We start from the raw sequence: 26,667 nt of genomic DNA, 5'->3' as shown, positions 1-26,667 counted from the left end.
AGATGTATCCTTGTACTTGAGAGTGGTTCGAAAGGTCACTCTTGTCGTGAGCATTGTTTTTGCTGGTGGGAGGAAATAATAGATGTAAGTTTAATGTGAAGAATTGTCTTCTCCTGAAATAGCGCATGCAAGCAGATCAAGATATTTTGTTCTGCTGCTGCGTTCCCACCTATGAGCTCTAATATTAGGTCGCAGCTCTGACCCACAGACATAAATATATGAAGTATGATCCTATGTATGAAACAAATCTGTTTATGTGCGTGTGCTGCTTTGAATATCTCAATGCAGCGGACACACATAAACACAACTGAATATTATATCTCATTTGTTTGGGCTTTTGTTGTATGTGTTGTTGTTTGTGTGTGTGGGTGTCTGCAAATGCAGCGCACATTGAGTTTACTTGCAAATAAATGTGCTATCCCTTGCCTTCAGCAAACAGTACCTCACATTAGAGTTTTATCATTGCCCATTTTTTCATATCAAAACATAATGTCCATTGTGTCAACCCTGTCTTATATAAATTAGGTTTTCTTTTCTCATTTACAAGATTAAGTTTTCCATGTTTTCACTATTCACTTTATGTGTACTTAAACATATCTTAATAAAACAAACTTCTCTTGTTATAACACAAGTTGTTTGTTATAACAAAAAACTTCCATATGGCATCAATACGAGAAGATGAGAGATTGTAGTCTACAAAAAACATTGTTATGACATGAAAAGTTTCTCATAGCACCAATACACTGCCATAAATGAGTTGCTGTTGCAAATTAGTCTTATATGAATGTAATTTCTATGAGACAGGGTTAATTGTGTATTCCCATGAAAACAACAAAAAAAGAACCAAATAGTATAGCAGTAGCAGTAGCAGTAGCAGTAGTACTGTAGTAGCAGTAGCTGTTATACATTTTGGGAAATACACGGTTATTTGATTTCTTTTCAAGAGCTGGATTAGCCGGGTGCAGGGTCCAGGAGTGTGTATGTATGTACATGATTAAAATGATAGCTGTTGGGATATGTTCAAAGGCATGAACTCAATGTAGAATCAAGGAGCAGTAGTCATTCTCTCTCTCTCATATGGTCTAGAAGGACAATTGATGGAGTTAGTTGAGGACAAATAATGTATATAAAATAAGATTACACCTATTTGCATCCTGTTTAAAACTTAGGCTGGCAGGATCCAACAAAGCTGCTTCAAATAAAAAAAATAATCGTCATCAGCTGTAGGACAGATGGGTAGCTGATCCAGCAGATATGATGAAATGGCAGATGCTGTTGAACAGTCTATTGCTATGGTTTTCCTCTACTGGCAGTGAGATGAAAAGAAGATATATACTTGGAGCAGAGATATCAGTTGGCAAAAACAAATGCAAACGTAATTGTATTAGAGGTGTGCAGCATTGTGAAGGTGTTGATCCTGTTTCCAATTTAAAAGAATTAGCCTCGGATGGAGATAGGCACCACATTAATAGTGAAGAGATTCATACTTGGTGATTGGGTTTGCCTGAAATTGTCTAAGAGAGAACACACTAGAGTATATGAACTCAGAAAAGCCATCTTTAGTTTAAGACATTTGTGTTGCACGTTTAATTAAGTCACACTGGTGTTCCATGGTGTACTGGTGTTTCTTAAATTGCATGCCACTTATGCCAGTAATCATGTTCAAATGATTTTATCAACATGCTATCTTGAAATTATAAGGTATGGATTCTTATATATAACTGATACCACTTTAGATAGACAGGCATAGATTTTAAAGTGCTCATATTATGCTTATTGGTTTTGCCCCCTTTCCTTTACTGTGTTATATATCTTTTTGTGTGCATGTAATAGGTTTAATAAGTGAAAAAGCCCAAAGTCCACCCCAAAGGGACTTACCATCTCTTACAGAAAACACTGTTCACAAACTGCTCTGCTCCAAACATCTCCTCCTTGCTGCATTTTTGTGTGATTTCCATTCTACAGGAATGATTTCTCATCTTCAGAAATTGTACTAGATTATTCCGAAATTGGACCTAACCCAAGTTTGTCACAGACAATTGGGGCTGCTGTTTGTACAACATCTGTTTTTCTTTTTGGACTTTGATTGCATTTTGACTGCACTGAGAAGAAACATTGTTTAAAAAGATGGTTAAATTAGTTCAACTCCATATTAACCACTGTGTACCTAAATAAATATGTCTTCATCTACCTAAATCATATCATCAATAAACACGTTACCTAACGGTGTTGGTCAATGTTACTTGCTTAAATGTGCTCTCCTATGATTCACACAGGACATTTATTTAGTAACCAATGTTTTGCTGTTAATTCCAACAGTCACATTTCATTAAAATACATTATACCAAACTTAGTAATGATGTGCATCAAATCCATTATGCATAGCATGTCTTTCTGGAACTTCAGTAAATGGCAGGGCTGGTGCACTCTACATCCTGAAGTTTCACTCTGCGTGCCATCTACTGTATCCACTGCGGGGCTTAGCTTGACATGGACCTTAGGGGCATACATATGGACTTTTCATGTTGAAAAACATCATGACAGACACATGAGTAAGAGACTGCCCATGCAGCTGTCTCATCAATGCCTGGAATCCCACAATACTGCTCCTCACGATGCATCTCATACACACCATACCAAGCATTAACTTTAAACTCAGATAGCTTATGGATTCATATGTCTAAAGGGGAGGAGGAGCTTTGAAATGTTATTTGCATCCAGTGTTTTTTTTCTACTGATTTTGTTATGATATTGACTAAACAAATTAGAAACATACCATATTTATTAGTTTGTTCCAAAGCTAGACACCAGTACTAATATACTCTCACTTTCCCAACTTACCTGTATCCTTTGTCCTTGAAATATCAGCGCTCACTGCAGTCCACCTTCTTTGACATGTTTAATTACTTTAAAGTATTACTTACTTAGTTATTGCAGTAGATTCACAGGAAAGTGCTACCACAAAGTGTGAGATGACTGTAGACCTAAACACAGCATGCTGTAAACATTAAGCACACAATATTGTTCACGGGCTGTCATGTAATACATTTGTTGGAAGCTTGTGTTCACAAAGGGAAAATAGAGAAGTGTAAAAGTGATGCTAAAAGTGAGGGAGAGGGGACCAAATGTGATTCTCAAGTGTTTTCTTGTTGGCATGAATAAATGCAATTCTTTGTTGAAATATCCCCTTCAGGCAGGTTTTAGAACGTTGAAAAAAACTCTGCTTTGAATAATAATTAGTGTCAGGTATGTTTTCTCCACAAAAGACTTCAAATTAACATATGACATTTCTTAAAACTACATGTACTACTTCTCTGTCATTGAAAAATGCTAAATCTAAGAATATGCACATTTTCTTCATTTAGAAAGTTGATCTGCTGGACACAAGACTACTTCCCTTAAAAGTCTAGTCTCAGTGTATATTCACCAGTTGCAAACTGGACCACGACTGGTTTACAAATTAGTTGTGATGTTACAAATACTGCTCTGACATTACACATCAGATTTAAGGTGAGTACAGAGAAACTTTCCGGCAGGTGAATATGAAAACAGCCTTCTAGTGTAAAACTGCACATAAATCATTCTGTATAGGATCTTAGGCAAGGCAAGTTTATTTATATAGCACCTTTCGACAACAAGGCAATTCAAAGTGCATTGCATAAAACATAAAAGGCATTAAGAAAAGATATGAGAGAAGCGCAAGACAATAGTAAAAGACACATAATATTAATAGAATAATAAAATAAAACAGATTAAATTAAAGAAAATAATTTACAGAACATAATTACAGTTACAGTGCAGTGCGAGATATGATAAATAGTCCTAAATGTAATTTAATAAAAGGCAGTTAAATCACATTCAGAAAACCAGCAATTTAATTTCTGTCTACTGTGAAATCTGAACAAACTGGCTCTGCACACAGAGTCTCTCGTCGACATTAATGTTGGCAGTATGAAGAATATGACATGAGCTGCAATACAGTAATACCTATACATGAATTCACACTTAATGTGAATGAATGAATTAAAACCTAATTGAATATTGAGTATGTTTAGTCCAGGACTAGACGTTTAGTCCCTGTCTGCCAAGCATGCCTGATGTCATATGGTATTTGTGCAGTAGCATTCATTTTTGTGTAAAATATTATGCAATCAATGCATATAATAGGGCATATCTATATTACTTCAAAGTTTGGCTTTAAAGGAACACTGAAGGGAGTGAGACATACATAGCATTATAGAAAACAATCAATGTTTCACTAATGAACCTACTAAATAATAGAACCAAAACAATACCTTAACTGCAAATGTACTGCCATAATCATCGTGATATATTAGATATAACGTCTAATGCTAATAAAGTCATTAATCTAATGAATGCAATGATTTGCAAATACTGCAATTCTGCATATACTTGTCCTCACAGAACAAAAGGGCACTATTCAGATGATTTATACATCTTAAAAGAGTAATTATTTAAAAAAGGATTACTTTATAAAAATATATGCAAGAGTGTGCCTTCAAATCTAATCAGACCTTCTTATACAGGGACGCTGTGGTGTGAATCTGTCGTATTATTTTTTAGATACTTTGGTCCAATACAGTATGTCACATTTGGGGACCTCTTTTTTGATTATAAACCAGTGGACTGTGAAGAGCACCTAATTGGTGCCTCAAAATACTGCAGTGGCAATCCAAACAAGCTAAACTGGGCTCTAGAGTCTAGAGTTCTAGGTATGTGTTATGATAAAGGTTAGTGTAAGTCTTGAATACATTAGTGTCAGTCAAAGTCAAAGTTCCTTGCACACTTTACCATCTACAGTGGCGGGACTTAATTAAATGAAATGCAAGTTTGGAGTTTGTGGAGTCTCAAGCAATGAGAGCATATTTACAGTATAATACCCCTGGGCCACTAGGCTACTGTGATTGTCTTCTTATCTGACTTGTCAATGGAGAGAGCAAGAGGGAAACACCACATGAGGACGAACAGACGGTTACTGTCACACACTCCAGTAACGTCCTGAAAGGTGCGCTGTCAAGCTTCTCCAAAAATCTATTGATGAAGGCCAACTGCCTGTCTGAAAATGGAATTATTACTATGCAAGTGTGACTGACTGACTCAGTGTGGCTGCTTGTATATTACTCTGCTGCATACAAAATACTGTAGCCTATATATAGCAGGAAACATAATGAATCAGTAAATGCAGGTTTCCTATACATGAACAACAGAAATCACGTCTCTCAGTGGGTAATTTGATGAGACCTCTGCTCTCTATTCTGCTATTAACAGTGGAGTGGACTACTGCAGGGTGCAGTGCGCTTGTCTAAATACATCATATTTACTCCATTCATGCCCTCAAGAACTTGAAGTGTGCCTGTGTTTTCCCCTGGCTCTTGTCTTTGGGGTGTTTTAGCTTAAGGAGCATGGCCGCTTGCAGATCAGGGTTAATGTCAGTAATTTCTGAGGTAAAACAGAGTGTGTTGGCATTGCTTGATTCAATGCCAAGTAGTCTCCTCTGTTTGTCTCAGTCCAGTAATATATGCCTACAAATGCTTCTCTTTATATGAATGCTGGCCACAGCAATGAAAAAGTGAATGTGTCGAGTGAGAGAAAGCAATGCAAGAAAACTCATGAAGGAAGCAAAGAGTAAACAAGACAAAGAGTCTGTTGCTTCGCGAGCTGCTTTGTGAGGTTGTAACTTATACTTTAGGCACAGTGGTTCTTTGAGCTAAATGCTAACGTCAGCATGCTAAAATGCTCACAATGACAATGCAAAATTTACTGTGTTCACCATCTTAGTTTAACCGTTGAATAAGGTATAGTGATAAAGGACATTTTTTTTACCTTTATTACAAAATATATATATTTTTCTTGTTAAATTTTACTCTGTATTGTTTTTAATAAAAAAAATAGCATTTGTAAGCTGAATGTTGAACTTGGCTAATCAATGTTAAAAAGGTTTAGCGTTAACTTGCTAACATTGGCAATTTAGCAAATACAGATGAAGCTGACATGAATCATTAGTTTGTTCATAGAACAAGATAAATAATAACTAATAATAAGACAAATAAAAACATTTACCTGCTGGTGGTGCTAGATAAATCGTTTTTTTTTTTGATATTTCAGTCTGGACCAAAGTGATTGACCAACTGACCGACAGAGCGGCTTTGGCACCCGTAGAGTCATGGTGCTAGCATGACTACAAAAAGATTGTTGAGTATGTAGGGCATGCACCAAATGCAGAAAATGGTGATCCAAGTGCACATACATCATAAAACACTTCAGAGATATGAGAATGCTGTAACAGAGCACTATACTTTTAATAAGACTTAGTGTAAGTGTGGAAGGTTCCAATTACGTCCATTGGGATGCCATGTTTGGGAAGTGTCCAGCCAAACAATAATGCCTGAGGGAGGGTGTAGTCATATTGAAGCTCATGGGTTTTCACTAATCACCACTGCGTCTCATGAGGAATCCTACAAAATGCCAAGTTTTCACCAGCTCACTGTTACAGTTACCTCCGTAATGCTTTGTGGGAAAATAATTGCCCTAATTTTATGTTACTCTGACAATCATTTCAGCAGGTTTGTGTCCAACATGGATGCCTCCCTGAGTTTTCAGTTTATAGATTATCATCTTGCCTTGTTCAATTCAGCACCACCAACTAGCATCTCCACAAGAAAAATCATTATAATTGTCTGGGTGAGGTGGGCATCATATCTGGCAGAAACTGTCATTAGACTTTATTGACTTGACAGACTGGCCTAAAAACCGTAAAAATACTTAGCTCTGCGCCATTGTTGCTGTTGTTATCTAGCACTCTCTGTGAAGGGGATTTGTGGCACTAGCTGCTGGTGATGTGGATCCCTGACAGAGTAAACAGTTTGAGATAGAGGGACATTGAATTGTCGCTGTTTCCGCTGCCAGTCTCTGCCTCAGAGCTAAAGCACATCAGACAGCAGCTCTACCTTTTCATTTCACCTAGAAACCAGATGGATATCTATAAGCTGAAAAGCAAAAAGCTTAACAAGATTTGAAATGTACCAGCATTTTGTTGAATAAGTCGAATTTGAAAGACAGTACAAACAGTAAATTCTGAGATTATGAATTTCATCAAGAGAGATAATATGACTTTACCCATAGATATAGAACAATAGATATGATATGACGTCATAATTTATGGCATAACTGTCCGCCATCTTACTAGGGCACTGTTTACAATTGTCACCTATGGCAGCAATATGGTTATCAGCTGTGCAGCACCTAACTGCTTTACCAGAAGGACCAAAGAGACCCAGGAGGCTGCCATCACTTTCCACACGTCAGTAGGAGTAGATGGAGTATTTTTTCTCTTCTTTTTTTAACTATAAATACAGAAAATTTGGTGAACTAGGTAGCTAGCTAGTTACGTTGCCTAGCAACTGTTAACAGACCGGCTGAGATGTCAGTTTGTCAATTGGTGATTGCTAGCTAGCTCTTAACATCATTTATGAACAGCAAACATCGTTTTAGTTGATTGATTTTTACCTCAAATAAGACATTTAGTAACGTTAACGTTATAACAGTTTTTTTAACACGTTAATATTGACATAGGCTACATACATTGACTGCTGCGGCTGATTTCACTCAATCTGTGTTAAGTTTTCAGTTAAATTAAAGTGAACGACAAGTACTTTAACGTTACACGTAGAGTAAAGTTACGTTACACAAATCATCAGTAGCCACACCAGCAACACGGAGCCTAACAGACCAGCCGCACTTAACGGTACATTTTCACCAGCTGACGTTAGCTCCCCAAACATTAGCCATGTTGAATCCTGCTGTCAGTCATCATATATTAACTATTCTATTAACTATCTATTGTTGTCAGCTTACCTCATGCCTTTACACGATTTTCCTTTCAGTAAAGCAAATTAAAACTTTATAATCCATGTCTTGACGAGGTAAAGCAACGTCCAGAAAGCGTTCCTACTTCAGCAGCAAGTCTCCACATTACTATCGTAAATGTAATTTCCATAACGTTAGCGCAAAGAAAATTGCGACAAGTCCATCAGCAGTTCTGGTAAAGTCATTATAGTCTTTATCAACAAAAACTCATTGAAGCTAGCGAGGCTGTTCAACTACTCCGCTCATCGTCAAAACAAACTCCATGCTGCCTGTTGACAGTGAGAAAACAAACGCTAAACAGGAAGTAGCGGGGTTGATGGGAAATGTGGTCTTATAGTTGAGATTGACATTAAAAAATATTGTTTAATGTATATTAGCCATTCAGAATACCAAAGACAGTTTTTACATATTAAGTTCATGCAAAATTGAAAAAATAAAATTATTACCTGCAATATAAATGCAAAATTATGAGATTATCTTCATAATTGAACACATTACTTGTTCTCTTGGAGCTATATCAATCAAAATTCCACCCAAATCTCTATTTTTTGTTTCTTTCTAGAAAGGCACAGTTGTCTTACAGTCATTACTTTGAATTAAAACCACTATTGATGTATTGGTAGAAAAATATAAGGATTATAAAGACAACATGAGCCTCTTTCCCCATTGATTCCAATGGAAGCAATTCTAAAACTTAACCCTGGTAAGATGGCCGCCAAGTGCTTCCATCCTGGAATGGCAAGTCAGAATTACATGTCATATCTATTGTTCTATATCTATGACTTTACCACAAGAATGTTGTAAGATTGAACAATTTTTATGCTTGCCATCTGCACAATCAATTGCAACTGTATCACTCTAGATCTATTAAATTGGCTATAATCTATATTTTTAGAATAACAATGGATAAAATGACCTGTGTAATGTGACAGTGGTCGCTCTTATTGATGAACCCACAGATAAGTATCGTGTCATTCCATACTATGACATTATATCCAATAAAAGTAACCTAATGAAATATTTCCCTTCTCTTTGTGCAGGTGGCCAACCTCCTGCGATTGTTCCAGATCCCTCAGATCAGCTATGCCTCCACCAGTTCAAAGCTCAGTGATAAAACCCGCTATGACTACTTCGCCCGCACTGTCCCCCCTGACTTCTACCAAGCCAAGGCCATTGCCGAGATCCTGCGTTTCTTCAACTGGACCTACGTGTCAACAGTAGCGTCAGAGGGTGACTATGGTGAGACTGGCATTGATGCCTTCCAGCAGGAGGCCCGCACTCACCAAATCTGCATCGCCACTTCAGCAAAGGTGAGCCGCTCCATGAACCGCCAGGGCTACGATAATGTGATCCGCGCTCTGCAGCAGAAGTCCAACGCCAAGGTAGTCATCGTGTTCGCCCGCAGTGAAGACGCCCGTGAGCTGCTGGTGGCTGCTGCTCGCATGAACGCCACCTTCACCTGGGTGGCCAGCGATGGATGGGGAGCACAGGAGAGTGTGGTGAGGGGAAGCGAGACGGCAGCAGATAGGGCTTTCACCATCGAACTGGCCTCCTATCCAATTAGAGAGTTTGAAGACTACTTCACCAAGCTCAACCCATACACCAACACAAGGAACCCGTGGTTTAAAGAGTTCTGGGAGCACCGTTTTGGCTGTAGCCTCCAGGAACCTGGCTGCAGTGAACACAGCCTACGAGATGGAACCTTTGAGCAGGAGTCCAAGATCATGTTTGTGGTAAATGCAGTCTATGCCATGGCCTATGCTCTGCACAACATGAGACAAGCTGTATGCTCTAACACTTCCAAGGTCTGTGATGCCATGAAACCAGGTAACGGCAAAAGGTTCTATAAGGAGTTCATCTTGAAGACCAAGTTTGAAGGTAAGCACAGCGGCAATGACAGCGAACACAGACAAAAGGTTTCCCTGTTATATGTGACTTTTTCATGTGAAATAGTTTTTAAATAGCTGAGAATGGGATTAAGTTCATGGTGAACGTTTTAGTGTAAAGCCAACGGGGGTCGCAAATATGCATGGGACTGGATTAAGACATCAAATGGTTTTCTCTGCAGCACTGAAAAGGGCTTTGTAATTATTCAGTTTGAAAATATAATACATGAATTAGCCTGGACGAATCAGGGGGAGGCAAACCAATCTAGAAAATACTATATTATATTGGATATTGATTAAATGAATGAATTCTCATATTTAGATTAAATGGCAGGAAACGAGTATGGTGAGTATTTACAGCCATTTAGCACATTACATCCAAGGACAATGACTTTTTATGTTTCATTTTAATATTTTTGAAAACCAATGACAATACTCATAGAAAGTACATTACCACTGGTGTTATTATTAATATTACTACTATAGACCATCCTTCAGCAGGGTGAAGGATTATTTAGTAGTATATACACACATAATTTTTCAAGTGTTTTTATTTTGTATTATCCTTGTCTCAAGACTTATGGATCCTTTAAGTCAACTTTGCTGTATTTTTGCTTACCACCAGCTCCGTTTAGACCTGTGGATACACAGAACATGGTGCGCTTTGACTCTTTTGGCGACAGCATCAGCCGCTACAACATCTTTCATTACCACCAAGAAGAGGGGAAGTTTGTCTACAGGAAGGTGGGCTACTGGGACCAGAACCTGACCCTGAACACAACCCTGGTACCCTGGCCTGACCTTGTACCACCCACCTCCCAGTGCAGTGACCCCTGCAGGAAGAACGAGGTGAAGAGCATGCAGCCTGGGGATGTGTGCTGCTGGATCTGTATCCCCTGTCAGCCCTACCAGTACCTGCAGGATGAGTTCACCTGTGCTGACTGCAGCTTCGGTCAGTGGCCCCTGGCTAACTTGACTGGATGCTATGATCTGCCTGAAGAATACATCCGGTGGGAGGATGTGTGGGCCATTGGGCCCGTTACCATCTCCTGCCTTGGTATACTGTGTACTCTGTCGGTAGTGGGCCTGTTCCTCAAGCACAATGAGACGCCTGTGGTTAAAGCAAGTGGACGTGAACTTTCTTACATCCTCTTGTTGGGAGTGCTGATGTGCTACCTCATGACCTTCATCTACATCACCAAACCTTCCACTACTGTTTGCACCCTACGCCGACTAGGCCTGGGCACCTCATTCGCAGTATGTTACTCAGCTCTTCTAACCAAGACCAACCGTATTGCTCGCATCTTCAGCGGGGTGAAGGATGGAGCCCAGAGACCCCGCTTCATCAGCCCCGCCTCCCAGGTAGCGATCTGCGGCGCTCTTATCTCCTGCCAGCTGCTGGTGGCTGTTATCTGGCTGCTGGTAGAAGTGCCAGGGGTTCAGAAGGAGGTGAGCCCGGAGAGGAGAGACGTGGTCACCCTAAAGTGTAGCAGCAGGGACTCCAGCATGCTCTTGTCACTCACCTACAACTGCATCCTTATCCTTCTCTGCACCGTCTACGCCTTCAAGACGCGAAAGTGCCCTGAAAACTTCAATGAGGCCAAGTTCATTGGGTTCACCATGTACACCACCTGCATCATCTGGCTTGCTTTCCAACCCATCTTCTATGTAACTGCCAGCGACTACAGGGTAACTATGAAAATGTTTTATAAAGAGTGTTTATAATTTATATTTCTAGAAATGTCTCAAGCCCACTGTTGTGGAATAATGTAAACAAAGTATATAAATGAATCCCTAGTGTGTGTATTATTCCTATAGAAGAAGAAAGTGTCACTTTCACATTCCATTTGATCACCGTCCCCCAGACTCATGAAAGAGCGAGCTTTCATTTCATGTGGGCTGAAGGATCTTTCAAGACAAGAACAAAGATTCTGGAGACAGATCAGGCTAGAATATAGAGACAGAAATAATTAATGACAGTCAAACTGATTCATTGAATCGTGGCATTACTAAATGTTTCATGACACATTTCATGTGCAAATGATGATTTTTGAAGATGTATCACAGTTTTTGTTATTACATGCCAAGACTAAATCATAACTGACCCTATGTAGTGACTCACCAAGTAGCACTATGACCTGTAATAAATATGATTGTAAGCAGGGACATGGATGTGATGGCTCATTTAGTCTCCCCAATAGATAGTTGGGAAAATGACATATAAGCTGCAGAGTTGTTACAGGGGGATAACGTTTTGCAGACTTTACACAAATGCTAAAGGCTCATTTTACCCCGAATCTCATAAATGACATTGAATGAATGGGCTGAACTATTACTGGACTTGTTTGAAATGCTGCAGCAAGCCAAAAATAAGAATATGCATGTCATTTTTTCAAGTAGAAAATGTATAGCCGCAAGGACAATTTAATGTATTTATCCATCTAGTGTAAAATAAGACAAATAATATAAAACAACAGGCATAAAGCTGACAGACCATGTAAGTTATTAGCACCGATGGTAGACTCAAAGCTACTGCCATAGCATTTGGTCAGGGTGTGCAACAAGGCCTTGGTTGTGCAAACAGATCTAGATCACACAAGCTTTGTATCACCATGAGGTACCTCAGGCTTTTCATGTCTGTAGTGATCAGCCTTCCTGGCACCCAAACCATGAACTGAAAACCTTTATCTTTCCTGATCCCCAGTGGGATTTATGAGAACGACCGAACATTGTAGAATAAAATAGAGTTATTGAAAGAATGAGAGATTTGGCACTGTAACAGAGACCTTGATGTTTGGTTATGTGTGACACCAATAATAATGGTTGTGGGTTCAGTTGCCACATTTCAAATTAGGGTTGGATAGCACAGAAATATTCTAATGAGAGACTAGCCTTGTTGCCCAGTGAATCATGATGAACTCAAAGTTTCATAGATGGAAACAGATATTCTCTTGCATTCAGAAATGTGGATATTATTTCAAATCTCCTTCTCCTTTACATTTTATTCTTATTTGAAACATAATCACTATGGAAATAGTCAAGGCCTGACATATGAGCACTATATATTGGTTAACTATACATTAATTCATACATTTTGTTTTATTATAAATAAAATATCAAATAAGAAACTGCAGTATGGAAAGAAAATAAAAATAATTTAATAGAAAATAATTGATAATATGCAGTTATATCCAAATTAAAATGCAAATATCTGTTGAAAAACTATATGATATATATAGTTAACAAAAACATAAAATTAATTAATAAATATAATACAATACTTAAAAAGGCACTGAGTTAAGTAAAAAGTGTAACTTCATTATCTTTGCTGTCAGTTTCAAAGTAAGAACAGAAGGGTTCACACAGTGCTACAGTATTTTCTATTATTTGTATAAAGAACTGTTAAATGGAACTAGCGTCATGGTATAAAGAGATAAGGAGCTGCAGACAAAAGAGTGAAGCAATATTACCCGCAGTCTTGATGGTGTTTTCACCAGTTCATTTTGTCTAGAGGACTTTGCATATTTCTGCAGTGCTGTTGTTGTGCGGAATGTTTAGGAGGGATTTCACTTCATGCTGTGGTTCTGCAAATAGAAGTTCCTGGACTGCAGGGGTAACCAGTGGGGTGGGAAGAGATGCTGCTCTGGAAGATGACCCCAGCAGTCAGCTCACATTAGCAGCTCAAATATGACTAACAAGGCCCTGACTTTCCAGGACAGCGAGCTGTGCTAATTCCACATTCTTCTTCTTGCCCACATATTCATGCACATACAGATACAGCTAGAATAGCTTATATTCATAATTGAAAACTTCACACACACACACACACACACACGCACACACACACACACACACACACATGCACGAGCACACACTGTGACGGGGCACACATAATTGAACATATAAAATCTAAATAATTAGAATAATAACTGTATGAAACAGACATGAGCAGTATTTTGTATGACTGCAAAATATGGCAGCTTTGGGCAAATTTTGGACAAATCCTCAATATTTGGAAAATTTTAAAGCTACTAAATACAGTTTTGCACATGATGAGATATAATGATGTGTTCATTATTGAAAAAAAAATAGTTTGAAGGCCATACATTTTTAAAATGTTTTTCAAAAATATTTAATTCACGTGAAAACAAGAAAACAATCAAAGTTGCAGTTAAGACATACTCCTACACCATTTAATTCTAAAGAGACCAACAAGATAATGTTAATAATGTATATAATTATGGTTATAACTGAGTGGTTAGGATGTGGTAGGAAAGATGAAGGACAAAGATAATTTGTGACTCTGGTGTGAAGCCAGGCAAGGTGAGAGTAGGAGGAGATGATAGACAATGATATGATGAACAGCATATATATATATATATATCTATGATTGCTTTGGGAGAAACTCTTAAATGATTTGGGGATAACTACAAAAGGGGCAAGAGGGAATTCCACTGATTGGATTAAATATTTGTGAGTCCCCAGAATAGGAAACAAATAAAACTGTGAGAACTGACTGGATGTGTCTGGAGTGCCGTGGCCAGGAGGCCTTTGAACAAACTTCATTAGTTCTTTTAAAGACAAAAGGGGAAAATCCAAGTGCCGACAGATGTATCAATCATCACACACTCTCTGTCTCCTCACAGGTGCAGACCACCACCATGTGCATCTCCGTCAGTCTGAGCGGTTCGGTGGTTCTCGGCTGCCTCTTTGCCCCCAAAGTTCACATCATCCTGTTTCAGCCCCAGAAAAATGTGGCCTCACTGAGAGTCACAGTCAACCGCTTCAGTGCCACAGTGTCTGCCTCTGCCACTGGCTCTGCCTCCGCCTCCGCTCCCGGCTCCAACTACTCTAAAGGTATCCACTATATCTGGTACTCATTGCTCTATCTAGTACTATAAAGAAATTGTAAACACCAGCACAAAGGCATCCATGTTAATGAATGTTTCTGACTGGAAATTTCATCACACATTTTGACTATATCATAGCACCTAATAGCTAGAAACAGTTAATTTTCCAAAATAGGACATACATAATTTAGTGTAGTTTATTATCAAAAGGGAAGTGATAAAAACAAAAGTATATACAGTAACAACAAACATAGCATAGATTGTGCAGGAGAGGTAAGAAACCTAAGAGGGCTTATAGTAAAATCTCCCCTCTAAGATTTACAATTTATCCTAATACTAGCTGTACTTATGAAATGTCCTTTTCTACATAAAGATACATGTTTGATAGATATTAATGTTGGAAATGGTTAACAGATTGAATTACTTGAACAAGGAAGGCTCATGGGCCATGGCGATTTAATGCAGTTGCCAATCTTTAAAATCTTTTGAATTAATAACAATGCGATCAACAAGAGAATTGCAACATTTCATACATTGAGCACTTGCAATATGTTGCACTTAGTAAAGCACCACCATACGTTAAAACCCAGACAATATTGTAAATTTTTTCTGCTTTTATTTTCTCTGGTGTGGCTAAGCAATTAAAATCCAGTCATTACGTTTCTTTTCATGTTGGATAAGAGTAAGTCTTATCTAAAGCTCATTAAAAAACACAACTAATTCACAGCACAAACTTCATAAATAAACACAGACACAAAGTTTAGATAGTGCACTGAGTGTTTTTCTTTTTCTTTTTTAGAGTTTGGGAGAGCTCAGACTGCTTTTAGTCTCAACTACAACTGTGCATTTAAAGGCTTAAAGGTGCAATATGTAATATTGTGTGTAATACTGGCAGCTAGCGGTTAAAATAGTTACTGCAGTACAAATTCAAAATACTGGAGAGTCGTTTCCCCCGCCCCCTCCTGCCCAGACTCGAAGTTCACGGAGGTTGCCAGGCTGAGACCGCAGCATTCACAACAACGTTGCTAGATGCTTTTCTCACATAGCCAGACATTACTTCACAGCACAGCAGAGTAGCTAACGTTAGATCCTAGTCTCACATAGCCAGACATTACTTCACAGCACAGCAGAGTAGCTAACGTTAGATGCTAGTCTCACATAGCCAGACATTACTCCACAGCACAGCGTAGCTAACGTTAGATTCTGGCTATATTGACAGTCATAAAAGCCCGTGCTCATTTGGGGCTCTGTAACCAACTGACAGACACACTTTTTCGGTTTAAAATTACAGTATGAACCGCTAAAAACACAACAACCTCACCGTCCTCTCCACACGCCAGTCAGGCACACTTCCTCGGCTTAGAATTACAATACGAAACGCTAAATATACCACTAAACGAACACACTTTATTGGCTTAAAATTACGGCAACAATCGCTAAACACACTGCAAACTCACAGTCCTCTCTTTCCGATTTTGGTACCCCTTTTCTTTTTTAAAATAACTCACCGTTCTTCCGGCCCGCTCGCTGAAGAGGCTACATGCGAAAGTAAATGCCATGGGCCGTCGTCCCCGTCGTTTAACGCGTAACAGTAGGGTTAGTGGGTTGGCAAGCCGTAGCCAGGATTACGATTTTTACTGTCTCAATTGTTTTTGCAAGTAACCAACTCCGGTACTCTAGCTATATAATTCAATGTGAGTACACAAATGTTGAAATGACAAAAATGCCCCTAGTAGCTGTGATAAATTAGCCTGAAGCTAATGCTTACCGGTTCAGGAGGAAATAAGCCAATTCTGGGCCCTTTTTGGGCTCTAAGATGTCTCCATCTTTCAAATACATCTCCAATATTTACCAGGGGTTGTTACGTCTCTGGTTACGCAATCTTTTTAGAAAGTGCTTTTTTCTTTTTTTAGGTTGGGTAGAATCTATCTCTGTTGATCCTGTTCGCTTGTGTGTTGCTTTAATGGCTGTACTACGTTACAGCTGTAGCGTGCTGGGTTTACGTTGTTACAAGGTATATCTGGCAACCCAGCCTGGCTGTCAAACTGGGCCGTTCATAACAACACACAGATCAAAACATAAACATAAATCGTCCAGGAAATGTAAATTTCAAAAAGAAAAATACTGAAATTAGCATTGTTGTCAGAAAAGATAGTATTTCAGTTTAACATGTTTCCTTAATATCTGATGAGGCATTGGTGTCATTTTTGGATTTATTACAGTACAAATATTACATATTGGACCTTTAATGGCTAGTTCAACTAGCACTGCTTCACCTGGACTAAAGACATCTTAGTCATATAAAATTAATGTTTAATGTAATATTAATATAAATGTAATATTTATATGTTATATACTATTGTTACTGATGCATTAATGTGTTAAGTAGCATTTTAGTGTTGTATCTAGTCGGGCTGGAACTCATTGTAACTGCATTATACACTGGTGATTTTAAAAAATGTGCCTAAGTATACTTACTTACTACTAGTATATAATACTGTAAATGTAGTTACTCGTTACTTTCCTCCACTACTAAGCTTGTAAAAGATGTTGGAACTGTGAAAGAAGCCAGCCCTAACCAGCACACACTTTTTGCTTCTGACTTTAGCTCGCAGTCTGGTCTCTGATCAGTTCTTTTTCCTAACAGTGAAAAACTTTGCCTAACACCGCTGATTTTCCTTTCCCAGGATCAGCCTCTAACTACGTGCCAGCAGTTTGTAATGGCCGCGAGGTGGTAGACTCTACAACGTCCTCTTTGTGAAAAAATGTTCCTCTCTAAGCACACCATGAGACCGTGCCATCACCCGTCCATCAAACAGGGCTGTGAATGAACGAGCCCCCATGCCATCCAACGTGCTGCAGAGAGATAACTCTGTCTGGGTAGGCTGACTGACAGTGGCAAGGGTAACTCTTTAACTGTGAAAGCTAAATTATGTTATTACAGCGAGCAGTATGTATCAATTGTAAAGCCTTTTTTGTATAGATTTAATATGCTGTGATCTCCTTGGTTTACAGATAGATGTGATTAAATGCATTGTGCCTTGTCCTAAAGAGTCTTGTTGTCAAATGGGTGGTTGTGAAGCAATAGTGTTATACAAAACAAAAGGCTGTTCTTATCTTGTACTCAACAGTTCTGTGAATAATAAACACAATAAAAATACTACGAAATAAATGTAGCCATTCTGTTCGACAAAATATGTGACTTACCTTAGTGAACGTGATGAAAAGTAGGCAACTAGACAATATAAAGGACGTGTTAATGTAGACTGGTATAACAGTTTGTGGTTTCCTGTAATTTATGTAAATAAAATGTTTTTTTTAAATATTAAAAGATTAAATACCGCTATGTTTGAGTTCACCCTCGCAATTCTTGACACTATTCCAACTAGCTGCAGCAATATAGAGACAATAACCACTTTGGCACAAAGGGTTTGAGTTTTTTCTTCTAAACCAAATTAACATACTTTAAAATGTCTTTAGTTGAATGAACTTATTGGATTGCTTCTTATTTTACCAGAGTAAAGAAGCAACAGCTGAAGATATTAAGTTACTTCCGCCCCCCACCCCAACAGGCACATCATGTTTTTTTTTTCCCCCCATCTGCTCGATTACCAAGACTTGTATTTGATGCATAGATCTCTAAGCTGTGACTATTGCTGTAACTACTAGTTTAGTATGTGCAATTATACATGTACAGTGCCTATAAAATGTATTCACCCAACTTGGACTTTTTCATCTTTTATACTCATTGGAGTTTCCTGATATTAAATCCTAATATCCATCTACAAACAACCCAACCACTGACTGCCTGGTTTTTATAGATTAAATCTACATTAAGTAAACCTGCAGCCCATCCAGAAGTTACTTTAATTGCAAAATGTCATTGTCAATGTTTAACTATAAAAGTGGAAGATATGGTAGAAATGGTATTCCCTCCAAACATTGATGTACAAATTATTGAATAATGAATATATGTATGAGTAACAGAACTAATTATGTACCAGTGAAAAGAGGACACCTGCAGAAAAAAAAAAAAAAGAGAAAACTGCAAATACTAAACTAACCAGGCTTATCACTGTAATGCTATTTCTGATATAACATTGACATCAGGGTTATGCTGATGAATCACTAATTTCAGCACACTTATGCAACCGTAAATTGTATTTATTGATAGCTACAGTAAAATAATGTAATTAGTCTAACAAGTACAATTTATTTCGTGCTTGCCTGTAGTTAATTGTAACTTATTACATGACATCTTTTTCACATCAAAAATGTGTAAAACATAAAAAAAAAAAAAGAAAAAAAGTTGGATCATTAGATGTAAGAAATGAGTCTTTGTTAGTTCGGATGGGATGTACCTATGCCTACTATCCAGCCTTTTCTCACTTTTCGCCCAATCCAACCACAGCCCACCTTGCTCACGCTGCCGACTCCTTCACTAAAGCCACAGGAGAAACTAGCAGCAAATACCTGTATATCTGAATATAGTTTTTAACATTTAGATTTGTATTCTCAAATAGAGGATATACAAAAATAAGATACATAGGCAGTTTTTAAACGTTTAATTTACAAAATAAAAAGACACTTAACAGTTCACTATTCAGTCAACTTGGCTTCCTCTGGATTTGGAAGTTTCCTTTTAAGAGGAATAACATAGATCCCATTCTTGGCCTCTTTTAGTCTCCACCATCGACCCAACCTGCAGATAAAAACAAACAAACGTAGAATCAGAGGTAACAGATACAAATGGACTACATCATCCAGATAGCATTTGAAAGATTGTTTATATGTTTTAAACAGATCCACCAACAGTGGTGGTTAACCTCTTCTAGCAGTGCCTCAAACCTTTGTGGAAAAAGTGAATCAATGTTAAATCACACATTGAAATCAGAGCAAATACCACCCAATATTTAAAATGTGTGTGGGATCACACGATTTCAAACTGATCACAGAATTTGTATTGGGGAGGAGTCTCTGGCTGATGATGCTGGTTGCTAGACTTCCTATTACAGAGGTTTATGGAAGTGACTGCAGTTACTTCAGCCTTCAGGTTATGTTCAGACAGTCAGCTCTGATTGTAACGAGAGTGCTTTATTAACTTTATCCAGCAGAAAAACCCTCTTAACAACCAAAATCTGCAAATCAGATTTTAACCACATCGATGGAGTTAATGGTTGGTATTTTTTGACCATTTCAAATGAGGCATCCAAAACTGTTTAAGATGTACTGTCAAAAGGCAACAACAACAACAACAACAACAACATGTGTGGCGGTTTAATTATCCACTGTACACCATAAATAATAAACATCCATCATTACATGTACATTTTCTGGAATTCACCTACATACAAATAAATATATTTCCCCAATGTAAATGGCCTGTTCTTGAGTTCATTTCAAATCAACTGATGCCATTTCAAGCTACTATCACTTCTTTCAAGAATACTGGAACAAATGTAATGCTTTTTCACCTGTAACAAAGGCTGAGAGATGGATTAACACTGCCATCTAGTGTGCATTTCATTTACTGAACAGGACCCTGCACTGCCATTTAGTAAGTTGGACCTGTACAGACAGTTTCCATGGAAACATGATCATAAGTTCAGTTACCTGTGCTCCTGTCCAACTCCTGCCACCAAGAACTGACCGGAGCTCGAAAACTTCAGACTGTTGATGAAACCGGACTGAGAGAGGAAGCAACACAATAAGATATTTTGCTGTTATGGCAGCCAGGAATGCATTTTAAAGAACGCGCATAATTGGCTAAAAACACATCTTATGTAAATGTGACCTTTTTCAAGAGGAGGAAGTAAGCTTACCACTGGCACACTGAATAGAGGCTGCAGCCCACGGTAATTCTGGCCACACTTCCACAGCTGCACCTGCGAGTTGTGTGAACCTACGCAGAAGAAACCATCGTAACTAATGGACATCACTACAGACAGCAGAACATCTTAGCCCTTGTGTTGACTTCGGTTCATATTGACCCGTTTTCAATTTTTGTTTTATTTCAGAATATATGGGACGTAGAAATAAGCGCTGAAAATTTACAAATTTAACAATTTAAAACGTTGGAAAAAGCAAAACCAAAAAATAAAATAAAAAAGTCCTCCAAAACGCCGAAAAATTGTGTATTTTTCAAGGTTGACGGGAAGAAAACACAAGGGTTAAATATAGCTAAGCTAAAAATAAATGCATTTACTGTTCTACACATGGGTTTTTCCAGACACTTAATCAGGACCAAGTTCATTAGTTATATTGATTAAACTTGCATTCATAAAAGACAACTGTGAAAAGGTTGAATTTAATGGAACCAGCACATGATGAAGTGAATGTATGAGAGATAGTAAAAAGCTGGTTAGGAGGACCCTCACAGCTAGTGGCACCTGAGGCGACTGTATCAGAGTTCTGAAGCGCTGCTACCGAGGCGACCCAATGAGGCTGCTCCAGCCCTGCATCACCATGGCGACCATGAGCCTGCTTAACTGTGCAGAGAGGCTTCTTCTTGTTGACACTCCACAGAGACACAGAGCTGAGGTCGTTCAGAAAATTGAGAGAGGGTACGGAAGAGAAACACAAATGAATCTGTTAGATTCTATATACACACACGCACACGCACAGCCACACACACACGACTGTAAAAGCTGCTACTGCCTCACCCATCATCAGCTCCTGTTATCATGTGCTCCTCGTTTATGAGCTGGATACAATCAATTGAACCCCTGTAGGGAGACAATAGTGACAAAGCAAATTATGTTAGTCTAACCGGAACTGCAAGACGTATAGATGAATATTAGAGATATAGGATTATTTATAAAAGCTTAAAAAAAAAACCCCACACATTAGAAAACAAAAAAAGGCAAAAGAGGAGTCACAGAACAACCCTAACAACACATTACAGTTAGAGATGCACCGATTGCAAATTCTTCAGCCGATACCAATGTGTAGAATTTTCACTTGGCAGACGTCGATACTGATGCTTGTTTTCTTTTGCGCCAGGTAAACAAATAAATGGCATTATGAAAAAATATGGAACCATCTTCATCACACTAACTTTGAATGAGCAGAAAATCAAAGAAATGGACAAAACGGTTTAAGTTTCACTGTGTTTTCTCACCATGGCCTGAGCGAATACTCAATTCTGATTGGCTGCACGGTGTCCATTAAAAAGAGATATAACACCTACTAAAAGGAGTTCAGAGGCCTGTACTACGAAGCAAGATTTGGCGTTAACGAGGTAACTTCAGGTTCAACCCAGGGTTTTGTGTATGACAACGGTGGATTACTTGTTACCGGGTTAAATCGCCATGGTAACATATGCTGAACACATAACCTGCTCGGGAGCAGGTTATGTTGGAGATTAGAGATCAACCGGTGTAGAAGCACCGCCTACTGACCAATCAATACTTAACGGCGTCATTGTTCTTAGAACATCTGGTTCAGCTCGGTGCACTCATAAAAGTTAAACCATTTAAGAGAGCGATAACCCCTTTAACATTCCCTGATGGGTATTTTTATGAAATATATAGATTTTCAGCAGAAGGAATTATGTATAGTCTATTTGTCAGCTTGCAGAGTTGCAACTGAAATAAGAGGCTAAAGCAATAACAGTTTATGGAAAGCACAAGTGTAATTATGGTCACATCTTGTGCCTGACTGATGGGGAAGATTAATTAATAAGTGTTGTGATTTACGCATTTACAGCGTCTGCTTTTTTTGCCAGCTTTCCTTCCCGTTTCAGGAAACGGCGCCTCTTTTATGTGAACGCTGGATTGGGAAACCCTGGGTTGAACTAGTTGTTAACCACCATCGTGACACAGATCGTGCGGGACCGTGGTTGTTAGGTTTGGTGAAGCCGGGTAACTGAAATAAATCCAGGGCATGTTGATCTTGCTTCGTAGTACAGGCCTCAGGTGAAACTGACTGTTTACCGTTCTAAATTAATGTGCTGCATTAAATGAAAACTCATGTTTTCACAACCTTCTACCCGTGAAAGTGCCCTGGAACGGCAGTCAAACCCGTAACTTACTATTCGTGAACTCGTACCAGACCACCGTTTATTAACAGTGATAAGTAGAAATAAATAGACATAAATAGGCAACGTAAAGTAACCTAGATAGCTAATGTCAACATTAGGTAGCCGCTAGCTAACGCTAGCTAACGCTAGCTAGAAGGGTTTGTGGTGACTTTGCCTGGAACGCTACCAACTCGTGAGTCATGACTTGAAGTCGTAACTTACGGGCTAAAAACTGTGTCTGGAACGCAGCATAAGACCATACAGTACAAGTCACTCTTAAGAATTCAACACAGAACATTGTTTTTAACAGTTTGTTCTTATTGTTGTATCAATATTTCTTCTATTTATGTCAGTGTTTAAGGAATAAACATAACTCAAAAAAAAATTTAAGATTCTTGGACAATTCTCACACTCATTTAAAAAAAAAAAAAAAAAGGTATATTCAAAATTTAATTCTTAAGACTATTTAGCATTCTGCATTATTCAATCATTACATGCATACATTATGAATTAAATATACTGTATGGCATTTAAGTGACAAAAACTGGTTACATTACCGTGACACCTGCACTAATCTGAGTTTCTTACATTATCACCTCACTACTTTTTCTGATTGTTGATTCCCTTCACTGCTCACTCGGGGAAAAAGCTTTCAACTTTGAAAAGTAATACTTGCTAACTTGACAGTATTAAAATGTGCCTCTTAATTAATTATTGTAATGCCCAGTGTTTTCATATTGTCACCTTCCTAAAATAATGGCCTACGTCATTTTTTTGACAAAAATTATTTTCTTGCCTAAAATCATCTCCTCATGGTGCCGGCCACCTCTGGTAAAATTGCCTACATCCTCAGTTTAACAGGTCATGTGATTCTAAACCTTTAGTATAATGTCAAGAGTGTAACTTAGGCCGTTTTATTTTGCCTAAGTCAAAAGACTTTTCAAAATGGCAGCCGCTACAAGAAGAACAAAAATCTACCACTATCACTGAAGTTATTTCCAGGATTCAGGGCTTGTCCCCAATTGGTAAGTGATGAGGCTTCTGTGCATGTAAACACACTGATTGTTGACAGAGTTGAAGGGTTAAAATTGCCTAAGTCAAAGGTATGTTCAAAACTTTGCCTAAGTAATTTATTCCTCTTATGTTGCATAATTGACAGACATTGTTATTAGTATGTCAATAGTCATCTATTGTCATAACATTTTTGAGTGAAATTATTAATAAATACATATTCAGTATTTGGTTCAGTTTTTTGTGTTTTCTGAAAAACCTGAAAAAAATGACATAGGCCATTATTTTAGGAAGGTGACCATATGGAACTGACAAAAGAGAAGGCATGAATTCAATGGTGCAAACAGCGAGACACAAAAACAACAGAGAAAAGGACAAACGGACTCACTCGTGGCCGTGGAACACCAGCTGAGATTCCTCGGCTATCTTCCACACCCGCACTGAGCGGTCCCTTCCTCCTGCAGTCACACAGCACTCACGGCTCAGACTGTCCAGTCCTGTGATGGCATCCTGATGCCCAAAGCTACAGCGAGTCACAATCACAGTTAAATTCACACTTTCAAGACAAATGCAAGTGCTTCGGAGTGAGATAAATTATTTTATGATTAGTTACTCACAGAGTTTCCACATACGCATTCTCGTCCACATTCCACACCTTTATTGAGCGGTCATGAGAGGCGCTGTACAGATCATGAGTTCCCTTCCTGAATGAAAGACCCTGAGAAGGAAAAGACATTTAATATGATTCACAGGATGACCTCAGCACTACAATAGCTACACAACTGGTAAGATAAAAAAAAAAAAAAAAAAAAAAAAGAGTTATTCCATGTAACAGAGAGAAAGAGGGAGAACGTACCGAAACAGGCCCTTTGTGCCCTGTGAATTTATATAGATGTTTACATGTTTCTGCCTCCCAGATCATGATCAGTTTGTTCACATCTCCAGTGGCCTAAAATGTGTTGAGAAAGAGAGTCCTGTTACAATGTGATGTCGCATTTTGGCAAACTACTGGCCAAATCAGGATGCTGAGAGACTACTACTTACCAAGTATTTTCCATCTGAGGATATGGCCATACACAGAATATGCGCTGTATGTCCAACATGCCGATCCTCTGTACCTTTCCTTCCGCCAGGTATTGTGTGCAGTTTCTTCCCAGTCTCAACATCCCCTGAAGATATAAGAAAAACCATGAATTGAATTAATCTCAGCAACAGACAAGACAATTTTCATATTTATCCAAATCCATTCCCCCCTCTCAATTTTCATGCATACTTCTCTGTAGTATCAAAAACAATTAATTTTCAGGATTTTAATATATACTAACACTTAATGATGGAGCAGTCTTTGGCAGCAGAAAAGATTAACTTGTCATCAGAGCTGATGACCAGACAGGTAATTGGAAGTTTGTGTCCTCTTAAAACCCTGATTTCTGAAGCATCCGGCGGCATGAGCTAAAAGACAGACGAGAAATTAAATAAAGAGTCAGTCTGTTCATAAACAGCTTTTTCCCCTTGAAATATTAAGACATGTTGTTGAGATTGAAGAGATACAAATCGCCATACTTACATCTTTGGCAATAAGCCGCTGAAGCTTTCCTTTTTGTTCAAGCTGAGGGACAAATCACATACACAGCTAAATCAATAACATAGACCAGTCCATGGCAACTGACCTCACATTAAATCCAAAAAGAAATAATGTGCCTAAGATCAAGGACACAGGTTTAGTTTGGAAGCCAGGTGAGGAGACACAATGAAGTCAACCCTCCAAAAACACCTGATAACCCCCTCCCACCCAACACTTCCAAAACCAGGGGTGAAATAATTTGAAATAAAAATGATACTGAGGCAAACACTAATACAGTGACCCAGTTGAGCATATCAACATTTGTATGTGCTCAGAGATCCACACATCTTGGTTAGGTTAGCCTTTTTATTAATTTAAATGATCAAACTGAAACTACACTAACACTAAAATAAACACACAAAAAGTACAGGGGTGGTGGTGGTGGACAGTGACAGGATAATTAAAAGTGAGGGGGTCATGTCTCATGTCCCTAGTGGCAATTACACTCTGATGACTATGCCACTATGATGTATTTTAATACAGAAAGCACGCTTACCACATCTTCTTGAAGTCTTCCAGCAATCAGATCAGTCTCAAATGAGTCTTCTTCTGCTTTATCTTCCTCTGATGAATTCAGATCACACAATAAATGCATACAGTCATACAAGTACTGTTAGACCTCTAAGTTATGCTGTTTGGATAATACAAGCATACCTTCTTCTTTTAGCTGTTCGAGGTAAAGTTTGGCTAACCTAAGCTTCTTCTCCTGTGGTGTTTCCTCATAATCAATCTCTTCCTTGGACTGTCTTTTTCTGGGCACTACAGGACTGAGCAATAAGAAACAAAAGCACAACAAATTTACAACTGCTGTGTTAGTTCTGTGCTTTAAAATCGGGACCAAACAGCGGTAAACAATGCATAACCCCAAGTAAGTACATCAGAAATTAACCTCTCTGTCTCAGAGTCGCTGGAAATCTCTTCGTTATGTTTGGAGTTGGGTTTCTTGGCTCGTAGTTTGCTCTTTCCACCTGAGTCCCCATCAGCCTGCAGCAGGAGAAAGAAAACGGGGGGTTTGTAATGGCATACAATGAGTGACTGAGTTAGAACAGCTAGCTAGAGCTGGTAAATCGCATGTGGGAACCTGCTGGTTTGCTAACGTTACTCGGGTTTAGCTTACTTGCTAACAGTCAGCTCACTTACCTTTCGTTTCAGCACTGCTGTATTTTTCCCCTTTTTGGCAAATTTGGGGTTTTCTTTTTTCTTCATAAAGAAAGGCGAAGACATTATGGCACGCGACAAGCGGCGTTTCAAAGTAAACTGTAGATATAGTTAACTCATCAACTTTCTTCAAGGCAGCAAGTCAACATAGAACCATAGAACCCACATGGGTACACTGCAACCAAACTAGGAAGCTGAAGTCACGTTTAAAGACAGACGGTGATTGGCTGG

At 38.6% G+C, this 26,667-nt stretch overlaps 2 protein-coding genes across 3 annotated transcripts in view; one reads left to right on the top strand and one right to left on the bottom strand.

The window, feature by feature from the left end:
• The window catches only part of grm2b (glutamate receptor, metabotropic 2b), a 29,914-nt gene extending 11,570 nt beyond the window's left edge, over positions 1-18,344 (top strand). The window contains exons 3-6 of the mRNA XM_039797185.1: positions 8,928-9,765; positions 10,399-11,462; positions 14,420-14,630; positions 17,311-18,344. Of these exons, the coding sequence (XP_039653119.1) occupies positions 8,928-9,765; positions 10,399-11,462; positions 14,420-14,630; positions 17,311-17,384 (2,187 nt within the window). The 3' untranslated portion in view covers positions 17,385-18,344. The remainder of the gene's footprint in view (positions 1-8,927; positions 9,766-10,398; positions 11,463-14,419; positions 14,631-17,310) is intronic.
• An 828-nt stretch (positions 18,345-19,172) lies between these two features.
• Positions 19,173-26,662, bottom strand: rrp9 (ribosomal RNA processing 9, U3 small nucleolar RNA binding protein). 2 transcript variants are annotated; one of them, XM_039797186.1, is made up of 15 exons: positions 26,419-26,662; positions 26,168-26,262; positions 25,933-26,045; positions 25,775-25,842; positions 25,222-25,263; positions 24,980-25,106; positions 24,699-24,823; positions 24,511-24,603; positions 24,272-24,372; positions 24,043-24,177; positions 21,286-21,348; positions 21,001-21,158; positions 20,446-20,525; positions 20,237-20,310; positions 19,173-19,325 (listed from the first exon to the last, which is right to left on the bottom strand). In XM_039797186.1, the coding sequence occupies exons 1-15, from the start codon at positions 26,500-26,502 to the stop codon at positions 19,223-19,225; spliced, it is 1,461 nt and encodes a 486-aa protein (XP_039653120.1). In that variant the 5' UTR covers positions 26,503-26,662; the 3' UTR covers positions 19,173-19,222. The 2 variants fall into 2 exon arrangements, with proteins under 2 accessions (XP_039653120.1, XP_039653121.1); XM_039797187.1 differs by having other exon boundaries at positions 21,013-21,158; positions 26,419-26,659.
• Between the last annotated feature and the right edge of the window lie 5 nt (positions 26,663-26,667).

This window comes from Perca fluviatilis, chromosome 4 (assembly GCF_010015445.1).
Source record: "Perca fluviatilis chromosome 4, GENO_Pfluv_1.0, whole genome shotgun sequence".
Taxonomy (NCBI): domain Eukaryota; kingdom Metazoa; phylum Chordata; class Actinopteri; order Perciformes; family Percidae; genus Perca; species Perca fluviatilis.
Note: the sequence above shows the minus strand (reverse complement) of the source record. Positions and strands in the feature narration are given on the sequence as shown.

Coding starts and splice junctions, on each gene's coding strand:
- rrp9 (XM_039797186.1), bottom strand. CDS start 26,502: ATGTCTTCGCCTTTCTTTATGAAGAAAAAAGAAAACCCCAAATTTGCC. Junction 25,843..25,932: donor CGAACAGCTAAAAGAAGAAG/GTATGCTTGTAT, acceptor TGAATTCATCAG/AGGAAGATAAAGCAGAAGAA. Junction 24,178..24,271: donor AATGCGTATGTGGAAACTCT/GTGAGTAACTAA, acceptor GACTCGCTGTAG/CTTTGGGCATCAGGATGCCA.